Genomic DNA, 17,697 nt, shown 5'->3' with positions numbered 1-17,697 from the left:
TGAAGTTGTTTATAAATTGGAAAATGTTCCGTTAATATAGTGATTTCTAGTTTGGTAGTTGACATAGCTGAACTCAGGAATAAGATGGCATTCCAGCAAAGTTTGTGTTTTCCGTTTTTATTGGAATTATCAACAAAAATAAAGCCATAATGCAGCATCGTTTGCCGCACAAATACCAATTAAATTGAAGTATCTACAATATAAAGAAATTTACTAAAAATGTAACTATGTTTGTAAAAATATTTACAGAATGGAGGCTACGTTTAAACAAAGTAAATGGATAAATAAACATATTACATATTTTGACATTTAAAAAACGCCTTTCTTTATGTGGAAGGAGTTTGCTCAGTATCATTTTTTCAATAAATTTCTTATATGATAATATGATACGGGACTTGCTCTCTCTCTATTTCTATCACGAATAATCTATAAATCTATACGTTTACTTCTATCAACAGAATATATATATATATATATATATATATATATATATATATATATATATATATATATATATATTATTATTTCTGTTGATAGAAAATGCGTGTGAAGTTTATCCATTAAATATTGTGAAATCTGCAATGAAAGACAAAGATACATTACAATGTAGTAATACTTTACTTATCCCAGATACAAAAGAAACAGAGGTTTTGTTGAAAATACAGTCCTACATATCGGAATAATCATCAAATAAATGCGTTTATTTATTTATGTTTGTGTCTGCGACAACGTGCTCATGACGTCAAATCTGCGCGACTTGGCTCAAACGGCATGGCTTCCATTTGTCAGTCAGAGCTCGTGTGTTAAACAGGTGTGTCAAGTAACATTCACTGTAATTCGTAACAACATGGAGGTGAGCGAAGCCAACGACGAGAGTTTTGGAATAGAAGTGATTCTTCCAGAGAAGGTCGGTACAGCAGCGCCATGCTGTCCGCACGGTAAGTGGAGCTGTGACCAGAGGCCGAGCACCACACTGCTTTAGTGACATATGTACACACTTTGAACACGTGGACATTTGATGTATTTTAATAAATGTTATCAAATATGTGGCTTTATACTCCCAAGCCAGAGTGTAGTTTGACAGAACTAGACCGTGTGAATATTGCACCTATTATTTAGCCATGTTATTATATATATATATGAAGAAGTAGGGAGCCTCAAAGCTAACAGAATAACAGTCATGCCACGTGTGTTTCCACCCACTGCTACTTCCATTATTATTATTATATAGTCACATTACTATCCCTATTTTCATAACTATAATTCTACTGTAATAATTGCTGCTGTTATTATAAGTAGTCTTATTATATGAATCATTTATGTCATATACATTGAATGTGTTGTATCTCTGTTATGCTGTTCATTCTGTACACATGACATCTATTGCATTCTGTCCATCCTGGGAGAAGGATCCCTCCTCTGTCGTTCTCCCATAGGTTTCTTCCTTTTTTTCTCCCTGTTAAAGGGGTTTTTAGGGGAGTTTTTCCTGTGCCGATGTGAGGGAAGGACAGAGGATGTCGCATGTGCACAGATTGTAAAGCCCTCTGAGGCAAATTTGTAATTTGTGATTCTGGGCTATACAAAATAAACTGAATTGAATTGAATTGTTTCGCCAGGTCCAACTCTGCTTTTTGAGAAGGTCAGCAAAGGAGGTGAGAAAGGCAGGAGATTTTATGCCTGCTCCGCCTGCAGAGACAGAAAAGACTGCAACTTTTTCCAGTGGGAAGAAGAAAAGGTAGGCTCACTGGAATTCTGTCGCTCATAACAGCACGTTTAACAATTTACAGCACGTGATACCTGATGTACTTCATTTTACTTCATGTTGATTATTTGCTTTGAAGGTGTCAGAGGCCAGGCTTTTGGCCAGAGAAGAAGAGAACCAGTCAAAGAGACCTCTATTTACCCAGCAGGAGAACTGTAGCAGGTAAGAACCCAACTAACAACGTGAACTATGCATCTTTAATAACTCGGTCCACAGATTTAGATTTTTATTTTGTTATCGTTTCTATTCACAACATTATAAGATTAAATTCACTGTAGGCTGACTTTCAACAGGATTTCAATGGTTGTAATGTCAAATTGACATGACCGAATTCAGAACCCCCAAACCAAAAGTGAGCATATTGTTGACGTTTTCTCAAAGGTCTGTAATTTGTCCCTCAGGTTTAGAAAGTTTGCCTCCCTCCCGCTGGATGAGAAGAAGTTCTGTCAGGATTGTCAGATTTTGCTCCTGCCCGGAGAGCACGAGGCCCACTCCTCTCACAGATCCACGGCCGTCTCCGCGGCTCAGCTGAGGAGGCCCAGCGTGCTGCTGCGTCCTCTGGACAACAAGAAAAGCAACGCCCAGTACCTGTTCACCGACCGCAGCTCCCACTTCCTGCTGGACACCCTGGCCGGTCTGGGATACAGGAAGGTGCTGTGTGTGGGCACACCCAGGTGGGGGAGATGTTGAGCTTTACGTTTACAGATACCAGAACTTTTACTTAAAGTGGCCCTTTTATGCTTTTCCACTTTTTCCCTCTTCTTTAGTGTGTTATATATATTTTGACCAATCACAACAGAGCAGGCTAGCTGATCAATCAGAGCAGACTTAGCTTTCTGGAGGGAGGAGCTAACGCTAAAACGGAGCATTTCAGAGAGAGGGTGAGAAGAGGTGCTGCAGGACAGCCAGGATGAGAAAAACAAGGCGGATTATGAGCATTAACGCATGTAAACATGTTGTAACTGTAACTTGAGATAAAAATATGCACCCGGAAAATAGCATAATAGGGCCTGTTTAAAGTGTAACTTCACCCCCAGGTCTGAGCCCATCTACACACTGCGTCATTTTGAATAATACAAAAAGTGACCTGAGGGCTGAAAACCACGGCCACCTGCCTGAGATGAAAGCCTCGTCGCAGCGTCTACAAACATGATACTATTTGAACATTAAAAATAAAAACTATAGACATTGTGGGAAGAGGGGAGTCTGACGAGATGGCGTTAACATTATTTTATATCATGACGAAGATTAGTCCCAAATGGTAGATTAAGATTTATATAAAACAGTAGATGGCAGTTTGAGGCACTTTCAACCAAGACATTTATAGTATATAATATTTGAAATAATTCAAAAACTGGCAATATTAACAACAGCATTGTGTTTTATCACAGTATAGTCATCAAATTGGATTTATAAATGAACACGTTAAAGTGTGCAGTTACACATTTAATTAATGGGCCAGTTCACCCAAATCTCAAAAATCTTCTGTCTTACCACCAGTACTATCTGGCCGTGAAGTTTTGTTCTTTTTGTTTCAGAATATCATGTGCATTGCTCAAAGAATAAGGGCTGTCTTTTTTTTTTTAACATTCAAAGCGTTTATTGAGCTTGGAGCAGAGCTAAAAAGGAAAGATGATTGAATGATTATATTTTTGGGATATCCTGGTTTTACAAAAGTATTCTATGGTGCTGTTTGATTGTTACTAGACTGCTTGTGAATGCTTCTCTTTGTGTGCGACAAGCAGTAGAGCAAACCCTTGCATCCATTATTTTTGAAATGTTAAACGCCAACAAATGTATATACACATAAACATTTTCACGATTTGGACTTTACAACAGTATTGTAAAGTCCAAGATGTTTTCATCATTCACTTCCAGACTACTCTCTGGAGTAGTCTGGAAGTGTCTCGATCAAACGATGAAAACATTTTGATCACACGAGTCAGACACAATCCCACGCAGTAGGGATGCTGGGGTCAGAATTTTTTAGTACCCCCGACCCGCTATAAGGTCTGAACCCACTATAAACATCACTACTACGAAGCAACCACTGGAATTTAATTCTACAAAAAGTATTATACAATAATAATATAAGTGTAGCCTGATCTTTATCTGCAACTGTGCATAAATAACGGCTGTAAATAGAATGAATAGACATGCAACAAAAAAAAAAGTGCAGTCTTCAAATGTTGCTTTAGAATTTCATTGGCTTTTATGAATGAAGCTTTGAGGGTCAGACTATTCGGTTCAGCCTGAGCAGCAGTAACATTTTAGAACACAGTTTCAGCGACTGCCAAGTAACAAAATGGTCAAATGACTAAGATTAAAAACACTTGTAGATATCAGTCCATAATGATTGTTGTTGTTTGTGCCAGACTTCAGGAGCTGATCAAGTTGCGAAACCTTGAGCAGAAGCATGAGCCAATGAAGAGTCTGCTGCTGGACATTGACTTCAGGTTGGTTTGTCTCTTTTATTGTCATGATGTTTTCTTCTGAACAGCTGCTCTGATGGGATGCTATACATACATGGAGGGATAGAATCCCCATCACTGTCTGTGGAGTTCGACTGCAGTATCATGGAGTGTTGCTGTGACTGAGCTCAAGGTGATTCGGCCACGTCTGGTTCTCCGATGGTCTCAGGAAGCGTATGGCAGGGTACAGCGGCTCGGTGAACTGGTGATGGGCCCGGTCGAACACGGTCGTCACAGCTGCTGAGAAACTCTGCAGGACAGCCATTGTGTCTGCATCGTAGAACACCATCTGGCCCTTGTCGTATCTCACCCACACTCCCACCTTTCCCAGCGGCGTCTGCCCAACACCCTGGCACGCTACGTGCCGGTTGTTGTGCCAAGCGGAAAGATGGCCGTCGCGAAGCTCCACGCACCAGGAGGTCCTGTTGCGGCCCAGCTTGGCGCCCTTATCCCGGCCCTTCCTCCCCAGGCTCCCGTAGGCGGCGCCAACGGCCCAGCCGGAGCAGCAGCGGACGTCCACCTCCCAGTAGTGCTGACCGGCTGTGACGGGAGACGAGCCCAGAGCACAGCACACCTTGTCAAACTGGAGGGGATGCTCCGGAGCTGAGCAGGCAGAGCCGGATACGGACATGCCCCGCCCCTCTGAGGTCACCAGGATCTGGCTATGGCAAGTCTGCCTGTCAATCACCACAGGGAATAAATCTGAAAATAAACAGAGAATCTTTAGATTTGTAAATGACGTTTTGACGTCATTTACCGTGCATCAGTGTGACCTGTCTCTGCAGCCAATGTTGCAAATCAATTACAATGTTTCTTAGCAGTATTGGATTAACATGATTTAATAGTTTTACTAGCTGACATGGCATTTTACTTATTCACTTATTGTAGAACCAGACCGTATTCATGAGTTAGCTTGTGGACTGATGGCCTCAGTACCTAACAGGAGAGTCTTCCTCTGCAGCTGAGCTTTCAGCTGTTTGGAGATGGAGGATAATGTTTTCAGGAGCCTTTCAAACCTCTCTGCATTCAGTCGGATTTGCTGCTCGGAGGCATCTGGCTTCTTAGGACTGCGAGAGAGATCACAGAGATTGTAATGAGACAGAGAGGTGAGCAGTGGAGCTGTATAGGACTTCATCTAACGGTGCAGTGTTTTACCTCAGATTGTCAGACTGACCCTTGAGATGACAACAAGCAGAAATTCAGATTAAAACAGCAGGAAAATACTTCAGTTACTGTGGTTTTAATCGGTGTCAGTGCGCAGACCTTCCCGTCTTCCTCTGCTGCCGGGCTGGTGCTCAGTGCTCTCTGGATGCTGCCGATGCTCTTGGTGACCTGGTCCTGGTGATGTTTCCAGTTATTCAGAACCTGGTCCAGTCTGGTCCTGGTCTGCCTCAGGTCCTGCTCCAGATAGTCCTTGACTGCCTGCTCGTCCTGCTTCAGGACACACTGCATGTTCTCAAAGTGCTCTCGAACCTTCTGCTTCATCCTCTCTGTGCTCTTCTTCAGGGAGGAAGACGGAGAGCGTGAGGGCCAAATGTTGAACACACACCAGAGGATTAATACATGTCATCTATTGATTTACAGTGCTTTTTTTTTTTTTTTTTTTTGGTAGTCTGATAAGTTAGTGTATAGTGTCTATTCCAAGTATTGCGAGCCTCTGGTCCCGTACTTACAGAGAGATCTGCCTTGCGTTTCTTCAGAGACTGGATGTGAGCATCGGTCCTGGACCGCTCTGCCTGCAGCTCCTCCATACGTCTGGTCAGCTGCTCCTGCAGAGTCACACGCATAAGCATGAGAGTAGATTATTTTTTACCTTTTAACCTTATGAACAATGTGGGCTAGAGACTGCACAGTCAGTTTCAGAACTAATTCATTGTGTCAACAACAAATTTGATGTATTTTTGGTTGATAAAATGTCATAAAACAGTGAAAATGTCACAATTCTCTCAAGCTCCGCTTCAATGTTCATGTAATGTCGGAAAAACAAAGATATTCAGTTTATGGTGATAGAATAAAAAGACAGAAAATTGATGAGCAGGCTAGTAATCGGTAAAAGCCTAACACGAGTGTAGGGCTGTAACTAATGCTTATTTTAATTAGCACAGATTATCTTCTCATTCCATCATTTTTCATCTGTTTGATAAAATGTCGAAAAATAATGAAAAAGTGAATGTTTACCTAATCAATTACTAATATCATTGCTGATTCTTTTTCTGTTGAATGACTAACTAATTAATCTACTTATGGTTTCAGCTCTAGTCAGGCTCATAGCCAATGTTTTAAATATACTCTGGATCCTGCAGTCAGAATGTGACCTTTAGCTACATCACTGATGAATCCATGGAGATCAGGGATGTTGTGGTTCTGTGGTTTGGGTCTTAAGGAGTGGCTCACAATTATTCAAGTCTATGCTTCAACCATCTAGATGCTTTGTTTATATCAGTTCAGTTTGTATTGTTCTCCACAAACCTGTTGGGTTGCATATCTGTAAGTGTTTCCCCTTAATGCCAACGTTATGTTGTCAAAGTGGTTCCTTCATTTACTTGTTTTTGTCCACTTGTAGGTTTGTGTTTTTCTTTGTTTGGCTGCAGTTCAATGAGCTCTCTGGGCCACCGTAGTTTAAGCACATAAAATAGAAGTCACGTGGCTTTGATTTAAGTTACTGTTACAAGCACACAGTTATAGAAGGCTCACTGTACATGTCAGGACATAGTCCTCATTTGTCTCAGTCTTTCCAAGTGAGTACATCAGAGCGCATGTAGACCAGCCTGCGGCAGTTCAGTGCTCATATACAACGACCTTCCTCACTTTGAGTCCATGGAGATGAAACTGTGGTGCGTGTGTTCGTGTGCGTGCATGTTTACCTGAGAGGGCTCTGCAGCATTGGCTATCTTCCTCTGTAGTTTTGGAGAACGTGGGAAAGGCTGAACGCTGTCACTGTTGGAGTCCAGTGGGGTGAAGCTCAGTCCGTCCTGCAGCACCCTGTGGCTGCCTGCAGAGGGCGCACTGAGACCACTGTGTGCTGACTGACCATTACCAACAGATAACGCCTCTTGTTCTGCCATTTCTGGGGACTGAACAGAAGAACAAACGTATATTGAACCTCTACCAACACATTGTCACTCTCCAAACCATTTCCTGTCTGTTCATGTGCTTTAGCTGTGTTTGCGGAATAAAACCAGTTCTTCAGGTTTTGAAAAAATCTGGGTTTTGAACCCATGCCAAGCTTTCTTCATAATTCTGTGTAGGACTTGGTCTCATTTTCTCTGAAGATCAACCGAAACAAAACCACTAAAACACAAAGTCAATCTCACAGCTTTCTGTATGTTAAGCATTCCATTTTGGCATATTTTGCATTTACAGCTGCAAAACATCAAGTTTGTTTCAGTCCAACAGTTCCCTGCTTACTGGGGAATTGATTTTAATCTTCAGCAAAATATTCATAATGCATATTCTGATTCGGCCACATTGTTTTCTATTTCAGTATGCTGAAATAATGTGTTTTAGCGTTTCTTACCTGAGGTCTTTTAGCGCTGTGTCTCTGCTTCGTGTTTCTGTAAAGAATGTGCAGTGCAGAGAGGGTGTGTTCTGTGTTACAAGCTTCAGCCTGCAGTCACCTCTGTGTTACCTGGATACACACTTCAGGATCCACTGTGTGTTTGCTAACTTTGTGTACTTACAGCAGATAAGTTCAGACTTGCTCTGTTTTTTTCAGCCTGCTGTTACAAAGGAAACGAAACTCATGTGAAAGTTGTCTGAATGTTGGAGCGTATGCTGAATAACACATCATATAATTTCTTCATAATGTTTCAGATACGCTCAGTTTTACAGTCAGGATGAATTCTGTCACTACAACATGTTCAACCACCACTTCTTTGATGGAGAGGTAAGAGTTAAACTCATGTGTCTCATATGTTTGATTGCCAGTTCAGTGTAATAACGCCTCCTCTCTTGTCAGGCCTCCGGTGCAGTGCTGCAGGCCTTCCTCTCAGAGTGTGATGGCCAGAAGGTGGTCATGGTGGCTGACCCTCCTTTCGGGGGCCTGGTGAAGCCTCTGGCCAACAGCTTCTCTCTGATCTCACAGACATGGAAGAAGCTGCAGAGCTCTGGTGAGCGTGGTGGAGTGTTTTTTTCTTATTATTATATTACTCAATGTTTGTTCAGCTCCCTGGTATATTTAGCTCTGATCTTTGTGGCAATGCTTTTTGCAGTAAGGCAGCTTAATTATCCTATTTTTTTACATGTAAAAGGTCTGTAGAGTGTAAAACCTGAAGTCCACGCCTAAAAGGAGTTACCCTCCCGCTCAGAAACACTGCTCCTGAACTGCCTGAAACGGCTCGATTGAATTCTCTCCTTCACTTCCATAACTTTATGAGGTCATAATGTTACGGAAGTGACATAAAACTCTCCGGCTAGTTTTTTGCCCGCCCTTAAACAACAAAAAGAGAGACGGAGCTGAAGCTCCAGAGGAAGAGTTTTTTGAAATGTAAAATGTTGACCAATCACAACAAAGGGGGCTAGCTGACCAATCAGGGCAGACTTTGCTTTCTGAAGGGAGGAGCTAACGCTACAACAGAGCATTTCAGAGAGAGGGTGAGAAGAGCCAGGATGAGGAAAAACAAGGAGGATTATGAGCATTAACGCATGTAAACATGTTGTAACTGTAACTTGAGATAAAAATATGGACCCGGAAAAAAGCATAATAGGGCCTGTTCAAAACAGTAGGACACAGAGGACATTTAAGTGCGAATACTATACACCAAATACAACAGGTCAAAAACATGGAAAACTTTTTTGGCTCACTTGTATTTAAAGTAGAGGTCATTTTTCCTGGCCAGCAGGGGGTAGTAAAACAAGCTGTAAACCCCGATTTGACACGTTATTGTATAAAGAAGATATTGCATTAATGTGTTGGATACATTTAGAAGAAGGAGACCAACACAGCCTTCATTTGGAGTCATATCCAAAATGCCCTCTCCTTTTAACTCTAGTTGGGTCTCAACCAACTCCTGGGACAGATGTCTGTCTCTAAGTGTCTGGGTGTGCTGTTTAGGGCTGAGCAGGTAAAGTACAGTGAGTTTATCAGATGCCTGCTGCTGAAATTGATGAAATCAGAGAACCAACAGTAAAACCCAAATTAACACAACTAATGACACCAAAATCTTTGAATGATTTTGTCCCTTAATGTCAATTTTAAATGAATACTAGTGCTCCAGTGTTTGAAGCTAACAATGTGGTGTTGTCTGTTGCAGCCTGCAGTAACACTGACATGCCCATGATGTGGATCTTCCCATATTTCTTTGAGCCTCGCATCCTGGAGTGTCTCCCCTCATGCACCATGCTGGACTATCAGGTAAACTGGCAGGGCATCACTTGTAGCTGTTGATTGATACAGACATATTTAGTGGATAAATACTGGTGAAACAGCTTTGGAGCCTTATTGTCAGGACACATGCACAACTATACCTGTGAGGGACCTTATTCATTTGACTACCTGATGAACAAACAGCAACGTCACAATAAAATGACAGATAACATGAAAGTAGTTCCATGAAATCAAATGTTGAGTGAAACTAAAGATGGACCTTTTTCAAAGCAGATATCTTGACTTGTCAAACACAGTAATACTGGGTACACCTACAATAGTAATATGACTGAAATAACCATGGTTCATTTCATCAGTGACACCTGAGCTTTGACTACAATGACGAGTCAAAATGTCTGCTGTGAATCTGATCACTTGGAAAGTTAGCAAGTTTAATTTGGAGAGTAAAATGATATGTCAAGTAGTGATGTCACCAGTGCTGATACTTGGGTACCAAGTCAATGCAATACTTCTGAAAATGTGAAAGTACTCAATTTTGTGTGCTGGGGAGGCACCTTCATATGAACTACAAATCCATGTTGAAAAAGGAGGAGAGCTAGTAACGTTAGCTGTAGCAGCCAGTGGGCAATACATACCTGAAGAGCTAACAATAACATAGGTTGTATTAAGTAACATTATAAGGTCACGCTCTCTTAAGTAAAAACATTCTGCCAGATAAATTCTAATGTTAACATCATGTTTTGAAATGTAATCAATATAAACTTGAATAACTCCAGTTGTTTAAAGGAGAGGTTTTCCCAGCAACATAAAGTATTTATTAGAGATGACTTCCTAACACAAGCTCTAAGTGTTTATTGTTTGGTTTTTCACCTTGGTATCTATTTGGGTTGCAAAACCGTAGAATTTCCCTGGTATTGCTGTTGACTATGACATTTCTGGCATTGTTCCATCCATACTGTCAAGTTCATGATGGCCAGACTTCTTACAGGGAACAACTGGTGATTATTGTTCATCAGTCAAATCCAGGAATAAGCCTTCAGGTTTACACCCCGTGGCAGTTTAACTTTGACATTAATAAACCTAATGAGCAACGTCTGTGGAAAAACATGCAATTTATGTTCTTGATGAATTCATATTCAACTTGGCTTCTTCTGTTCCTACCTTTCGTAGCAACTCCCCCCAGTATAATGCAGTGAGAGGAGATTTTTGGTGATCATGAAAGGGAATAGTGATCCTAGATCTATATCTCTCTATCCACCTTAGAACCGTCTGTAGAGAGATCTGCTGTTTAATTGATAGGCGTAAATGTTATTAGATTATAAAGTATCTATGCTTCTTTTTAAAGGAACACAATTGTTCCTTGTGACTTTAAATGATGAAGTCAGTATGTGGTTTGTTTCCAGGTGGACTATGACAACCATCCTCTGTATAAACACGGGAAGACAGGCAGGAAGCAGTCTCCTGTCAGAGTCTTCACTAACATTCCAGCCAGAGACATTGTCCTGCCCAAAGACGAGGGCTACAGGTATCAACACACTGATAATAACCCATAATTCAGAATAGATTAACACATTTACCGATTAATTACAGCACATTTCAGTAGAGAAGGTAAACGTATGTTTGCGGTAACATCGACACAGTCTGTCCACCAGAGAGCAATGTTTAGAATGTCACACTCACTTCAGTTGAAAGGATCCTTGTCATACAACCTTGGTGAGGTAAGTTGTGTGTGTTAAAAACAGAATATCAGCTGATGTATTATTGATGAACAAATTTGAATTTGGTGCTCAAAGGTCACAATGACCTAAAATAACTTATTTTTGGTCATCACCCAAGAACTAATTATGACAACTTCAGACAAATGTTGATGAAGGGGATGACATTTTGGACAGACTGGTTGGTTGGAGGCATACAATTAGTAGTTTTAGTTACGGTTAGATTTTCAGTTGCTCACACATTGTTTTCATGGTTGCATTAGTCCATGTTTAGGAGCATACCCTTTATCCTTCTAATATTAAAAAGATGTAGAATTATTTGACCCGGAGTACTGTTGGACCTTTTTAACATCTAACTTTTTTATTGCTCTTCTTTCATTTATTAAACCAAACAAGCTTAACAGCTGTTAAAATATGTTGTAACACAAACAAACTACACCAAGTTATGACTTACAACCAAACACAAAATGACAAACGGACAGGCCATTTGATGCCAAATTTCAATCCCCCATAACAGGAACATATTTAGATGGAACTAGATGTAAGAACCATTCAGTTGATATCAGTCATTCTAAAGTTATCTCATAAGCTCATGTTTGTCCTCATCTTCTCTTCCTGCTTTAGATTTTGCTTAGTGTGTCAGAGATTTGTGGTGTCCCTCAACAAGCACTGTGCTAAATGCAACGTCTGCCCATCCAAGGTATAAAACCACAACTGCACACATTCTGTCATCTCTAATAAAGACATATGTAACAACCTGTGCGTCTCTCTGTGTCTCCAGGACGGCCGGGAATGGAAGCACTGCTCTACATGTGATAAATGTGTGAAACCATGTACGTAAATGTCTACACATTGGATACTTTTTGTCAGGACTAGCAAAAGTCTTCACAGCATTACTTTACCTTTTGTCTTCCATTGATGTGCGTGTTTCCTTGTTCTCCCTCTAAGCCTGGAGACACTGCCAGCGCTGTGGCCGCTGTGCCCTCCCAGACCATCCATGTGGACACGGTGAAGGACAGGAGGGATGCTTCAACTGCAGCAGCCTGGAGCACAAACGCAAAGCGTGCCCTCTCAAAGACACACACAGGATCAGGTGAGTTCACAGTATTCCTCTCTGGGCTCCATCTTTGGACTCCATCACTGCGCCAGTCAGACTCTACATTTGCAGGTTTTAACTTGTTCTTCTGCGTCTGTCTGTGTTTTGCCCCTCCAGCCATCAGTCAAATGCCAAGAGTGGAGGTAAACATGCATCCCATCGGATCCAGTTGAAGCCTAAAGCTAAGAGGAAGTCTGGAGCAGCTCGCAGAGCAAAGAAGTTGGCTGCTCTGTCTAAATGACATTAAGTGACGTTAACATTTCTGCAGTTTCTCGTCTGTGTAATCACAAGCAAAGAGTTATTTCATATAAACACAAATACAGTCCTAAGCGGTGTTGGCGAGTGTCCTACTACATTAAAAGGTAACATAAAAGGAGAATCTGCCTTGTTTTTCATTTAAGTACATACATACAGTTGGTATTTCTTTTTTGTATATAGCAGCCTTTTTAATCTTACAAATTTAGACAGCTTATTTTACTCTAAATATCAACCCTTTACTTCTTTTCTTGAAGTATATGTATTTAAACAAAAGAAAACATAAATGAAATCTGCATTTATTGATTTTGGTGCCACTGGAACAAGCTGTAAACAACATCTGACATATATAACCCTATAAAGTATTAGCAAATAGTTGCCTGGTTACAAATCCTGCAGACACGGCAGCATTAGGCTCATCCCAATCTCCACACTCGAAGTCCGTGAGGGTTTAGTTCTGTCCCACTGTCAAATAGTTCAGTGTTTGAGGATTCTCTCAGACATTTTGAGACCCGTATGAACACTTTCCCTAAGTCTGTATTTCTGCATACTTTGAGAATTACCCACAATTCAGAGCAATTATTGTTAAACACTGGTGAACCAGTGGACGCATGTAAGACGGAAAGGTAAAAAATACAAGGGAAACAGAGGATGTCACATGGGTGCTCAGCCTTGCAAATTATATTTACTCAGAAACATTAAGGATTAAAGACGGAACATGAAAACCCATAAAATCAGAGGAATTTTATTCATAAAACGTTATTTTGTTCTTGAAGCTGTTTTGGTAAACTCAGGTGAATAGATTATTTTTCCTCATCTCGTAAGGCAAGAGCCTGGAAGACGTTTAAATCAGGGAGTAAAGTATAAAAGAAATACCCACAATTGCACATAATGCGTAACATAATATGTTGCAGCATCGTGCTGTCCCAGTAGTATTCACACCAATACAATTAACCATTTACCACGTGACGTCAGTTAAATCCCTGAGGGTTCAGGGTTTAAGGCTTTGGGGGGACATTGGGCCTTAGAATCCATGAGTCCATCCTGTCAGCTGAAAGCTCTGGAAGAAATCTAGAAAGTGGACTTTGATTAACAATTTTCCACAGCCTTGAATGAAGCTTCAAGTATATAAAGTCCATCCATCCATCATCTTGCGCTTTATCTGGGGCCGGGTCACGATGCCATCAGGCTTGAGAAGGAATTCCAGATGTTCCTCTCCCAATAACGCCTTCCAGCTCCTCCTGTTATAAAAAAGGAAATATGTATAAAGCATATCAAGTGTGTCCAAAAATACATTTATACTTTTAACCTGTTCTAATTGAGCAAATAAACCACATTTGAATTGCATGTTTGTAAGTGTAAGGTTTCCTTCCACAAACATCTGTCGTGTGCTGTTGTGTGTTCAGTATGTAAGTCCTGAAGCTATGAGGCAGTTTTTAAAGCCTATAGTATAGAATGACGTTTGAATGTGTTATTATTCTGCTTGACTGTAAACCCTCTTTACCAGTTGCCCTGCACTGAGACTGTAACCGGGTGTTAGCCATGTTCACTCATTTGCCCATTTGCTTGCTGCTTGGTTCATGAGGTTTTATTCCAGTTGGCATTCAAAACATCCTGAAAATGTGTTTTTGAACTGAAACGTGAGCTGACCATAAGCCATGAGCCAAAACAAAATCTGGTGGCTTTAGCTTTGGCCACAGGATGGCAGTGTTGTTATCATCTCCCATAGTGCTTGTTTACAGGAGTTTGACAGTTAACCTGTTTACTTTTAGTTACTATTTTATTTTACTAGGAACCATGTGTACATGTAGTACAACAAACATGTCTTGGTGTACGGGACATTCATTTCCTCTGTGTGACAGCCCCACTGTGTGTGAAAGCTTCCAGTGGAAAAAGGGCTGTCTTATAAACTAGATAGATAGGTATACACTACATCCTGCAGAATCCTGAACTCTAACTGTATATGCTTAAAGGGATAATGGTGAAAAGTCCCACACACCTGCTTTTATTCGGGTTTCTGAGCAGAGAAGGCAACCAGACACAGGAAGACTTCCCCTCACTGTGGATGTATAGAGTGACTGATTTTACCCTTTGATGTTGAGGGCGATCAGCTCATGCTGCTAGGTTGCTGTCCAGCACTTTAAAGTGTTCTCTGGTATTCCCTTTCTCTTTTAGAAACTTCTAAACACTTCATGACATGAAAGCTTCACATGGTGCAAAACACTTGGCCAAAAATGTGCAAAATGCATTCACACGCCAAGTTATTGTGTTTAACAGATTCAAATCTTAAATCTTAAGATGTTAAAAGCGTGTTATTTATTTATTATTGCCTGTACTATTACGCTTATTGACTTGCTTCTACCCTGGAGTCTTTGTGCTTTCTCGCTTCGCAGGCTTCTATAAATCGTGGCTGTACCTGGACCGTGGTCGTGCATCCTGCTACGGCCCTGCTGACACAGACTGCTACCACCATTATTATTACTAGTCACATTACTATTACTATTACCTGTACCATTAAGCATTTTAGCTTTACTTCCACCCTGAAGCCCTTTTTGCTTTCTCGCTTTGCAGGTTTCCATGAATCGTTGTGGTACCTGGACCGTGGTCGTGCCTCCTGCTGTGAGCCGACTGACACCCACTGCTACTTCGATTATTATTATTATTATTAATCACATTACTATCCCTATTTTCATAATTATAATTCTACTGTAATAATTGCTGCTGTTATTATGAGTAGTCTTATTATATGAATCATTTATGTCATATACATTGAATGTGTTGTATCTCTGTTATGCTGTTCATTCTGTACACATGACATCTATTGCATTCTGTCCATCCTGGGAGAAGGATCCCTCCTCTGTCGTTCTCCCATAGGTTTCTTCCTTTTTTCTCCCTGTTAAAGGGGTTTTTAGGGGAGTTTTTCCTGTGCCGATGTGAGGGAAGGACAGAGGATGTCGCATGTGTACAGATTGTAAAGCCCTCTGAGGCAAATTTGTAATTTGTGATTCTGGGCTATACAAAATAAACTGAATTGAATTGAATTATTTGTAATGTATTGATGTGTCTGAGGTCACATTGGAAACAACACACTAACTAAAGAAGTGATCATCAAATTGTGACACCTACTTTAGCAGCTTTAAGTTTTGGGGAAATTAAACTAAGAAGTCTGCAAAGTAATCATAAAAAAATAGTAAGAAGTAAGCAAGATGAAAATAAGATGTTGGTTTGATGACATTTTACTTTTTTCATACGATCAGAGCAAGTGAGGTCAATATTTGATACTAATAAGTAAAGATGTTGTCAGAGATCATAAAATGATCTCAAAATCTGATTCAATCAAAAGACAGGGCTTCTTCAAACGCCACATCACACCTACAGTGTTTAAAAGGGGCAGATACAGATACTAAAGAGGAGACCTTCGGTTTTATACTGAACTATATCAGTGTTTTGTAGAAAAGCTGAATTGAGCCGGGAAAAAAAAGAGGTGGTTGTTGGATCTAATCCTGTCCTGTCTGAGACTTCACTGACCTTTGAAGCAGCTTTGTTTCATCTGCTTTAATCTGCTGAGAACAGAGACAGAGTGTACCCACCCATTGCAGCAGGTGCACACACACACGCACACGCACACACTCTCACACACACACACACACACACACCTACTCAGACAGAATAGATGTATGCACATCAATAACACACATGCCTAAATCCCTGCCACTCCTACACACACACACAGAAATGCAGAGCCGAAAACACACACTCTAAAGAGAGAACAGAGCGTGCTTTGTGCTGTTGGACTGTTTTGTGTCTGTCCTCCAGGTAGTGGGGAGAATTACTTTAAAACTTTTCAGAAAATGTAAAGGACTGTAGTCATGTGGTTAGACTGTTATGTTTAGTTGTAAGTCATCTGCATAAGTATCGTAGGAGATGTTATAATATTCTATAATCTAAACAAGGGGGAGCATGTGAATACAAGATGAACACGTATCATTTTTATTTGCTCATATTCATAACCACCAAACAATGCAAAGTAGTCCCTATCTTGTTAACATTTTTGTAAAAATGAAGCAGTAAAAACCTAAATGACTGGTCTGCCAAAGTCATACAATTATCCAAAATCCTGTCATCTGAAAAAGATGCATGGGGAACAGGGGTTTCCCAGTGCGGACAGCCTCCCTCAGGCCTGCGCAGTCTCCAAGCCGAAGAGGAGGAGGAGGAGGAGGAGGAGAAAGGAAAGAAGAAGGATGATTGGAGGGAGAGTAGTGAAGGTCCCTAGTGTGGAACACAGGGAGCAATTATTATGATCCTGTCTCTGCTTCCCTTAGTCACTTTCTAACACATTTGTTTTTTCTGTCTCTCCTCCAATTCCAAAAAAGGATAACGCTTAAGCCAGGGACAGGAGGGTGGGGGGTAAAAACAGAGGGGAGAAACCAGAAGAGGAAACCCCCTTATTAGACTCCCATGTTCATGTGCATTAGCGCGTATGTTGAAGCTGCAGAGGTTTCACATCAGAGCCCGAAGGACTTCTTTCTAATGCCATGGGGTGAGTATGATACTCCAGTCCAGGATGGGGTCTGCCGAATAGACAGACCACAACCACAACTACGCCTGATACAGTTTCCTCTGTGTGTGTGTGTGTGTGTGTGTGTGTGTGTGTGTGTGTGTGTGTGTGTGTGTGTGTGTGTGTGTGTGTGTGTGTGTGTGTGTGTGTGTGTGTGTGTGTGTGTGTGTGTGCGTGTGCGTGTTTGTGTGTGCGTGTTTGTGTGTGTGTTTAAGTTTCCTGTGTTTTAGGCGGAGTGATGGAGTCTGGAAAGTTTCTGCTTTTTCAAGGAGGACAAGTTTGTGTGTTACTGGACTATAATGAAGCTGTGTGTGTGTGTGTGTGTGTGTGTGTGTGTGTGTGTGTGTGTGTGTGTGTGTGTGTGTGTGTGTGTGTGTGTGTGTGTGTGTTTTATTTGAGCAGACCTGTTACTATAATTGACTGCATAATGGAACAATCTGAAAGTAATTCCTTCTGAGTGAGACATTTACTCTGCACTGACTGAAAAGTGCTGCTGGCATGTAAAAAAAAAAAC

General features: G+C 41.0%; 2 protein-coding genes across 2 annotated transcripts; one reads left to right on the top strand and one right to left on the bottom strand.

The window, feature by feature from the left end:
• The first annotated feature begins 750 nt into the window (after positions 1-750).
• On the top strand, positions 751-12,743 carry zcchc4 (zinc finger, CCHC domain containing 4). Its single transcript, XM_054601232.1, has 13 exons — positions 751-938; positions 1,617-1,735; positions 1,842-1,924; positions 2,164-2,436; positions 4,138-4,218; positions 8,047-8,119; positions 8,192-8,342; positions 9,486-9,586; positions 10,963-11,084; positions 11,899-11,974; positions 12,056-12,107; positions 12,223-12,367; positions 12,488-12,743. Exons 1-13 carry the CDS (start codon positions 848-850, stop codon positions 12,609-12,611), a joined length of 1,491 nt encoding a protein of 496 aa, XP_054457207.1. The 5' UTR covers positions 751-847; the 3' UTR covers positions 12,612-12,743.
• si:dkey-219e21.4 (nuclear factor 7, ovary) lies at positions 4,225-6,284 on the bottom strand. Its single transcript, XM_054601233.1, has 5 exons — positions 5,907-6,284; positions 5,497-5,733; positions 5,389-5,408; positions 5,170-5,300; positions 4,225-4,935 (listed from the first exon to the last, which is right to left on the bottom strand). Exons 1-5 carry the CDS (start codon positions 6,024-6,026, stop codon positions 4,337-4,339), a joined length of 1,107 nt encoding a protein of 368 aa, XP_054457208.1. The 5' UTR covers positions 6,027-6,284; the 3' UTR covers positions 4,225-4,336.
• Positions 12,744-17,697: the final 4,954 nt, after the last annotated feature.

The sequence above is a fragment of the Anoplopoma fimbria genome, chromosome 7, assembly GCF_027596085.1.
Source record: "Anoplopoma fimbria isolate UVic2021 breed Golden Eagle Sablefish chromosome 7, Afim_UVic_2022, whole genome shotgun sequence".
Classification (NCBI taxonomy): domain Eukaryota; kingdom Metazoa; phylum Chordata; class Actinopteri; order Perciformes; family Anoplopomatidae; genus Anoplopoma; species Anoplopoma fimbria.
This window is presented reverse-complemented; position numbering and strand designations above follow the sequence as displayed.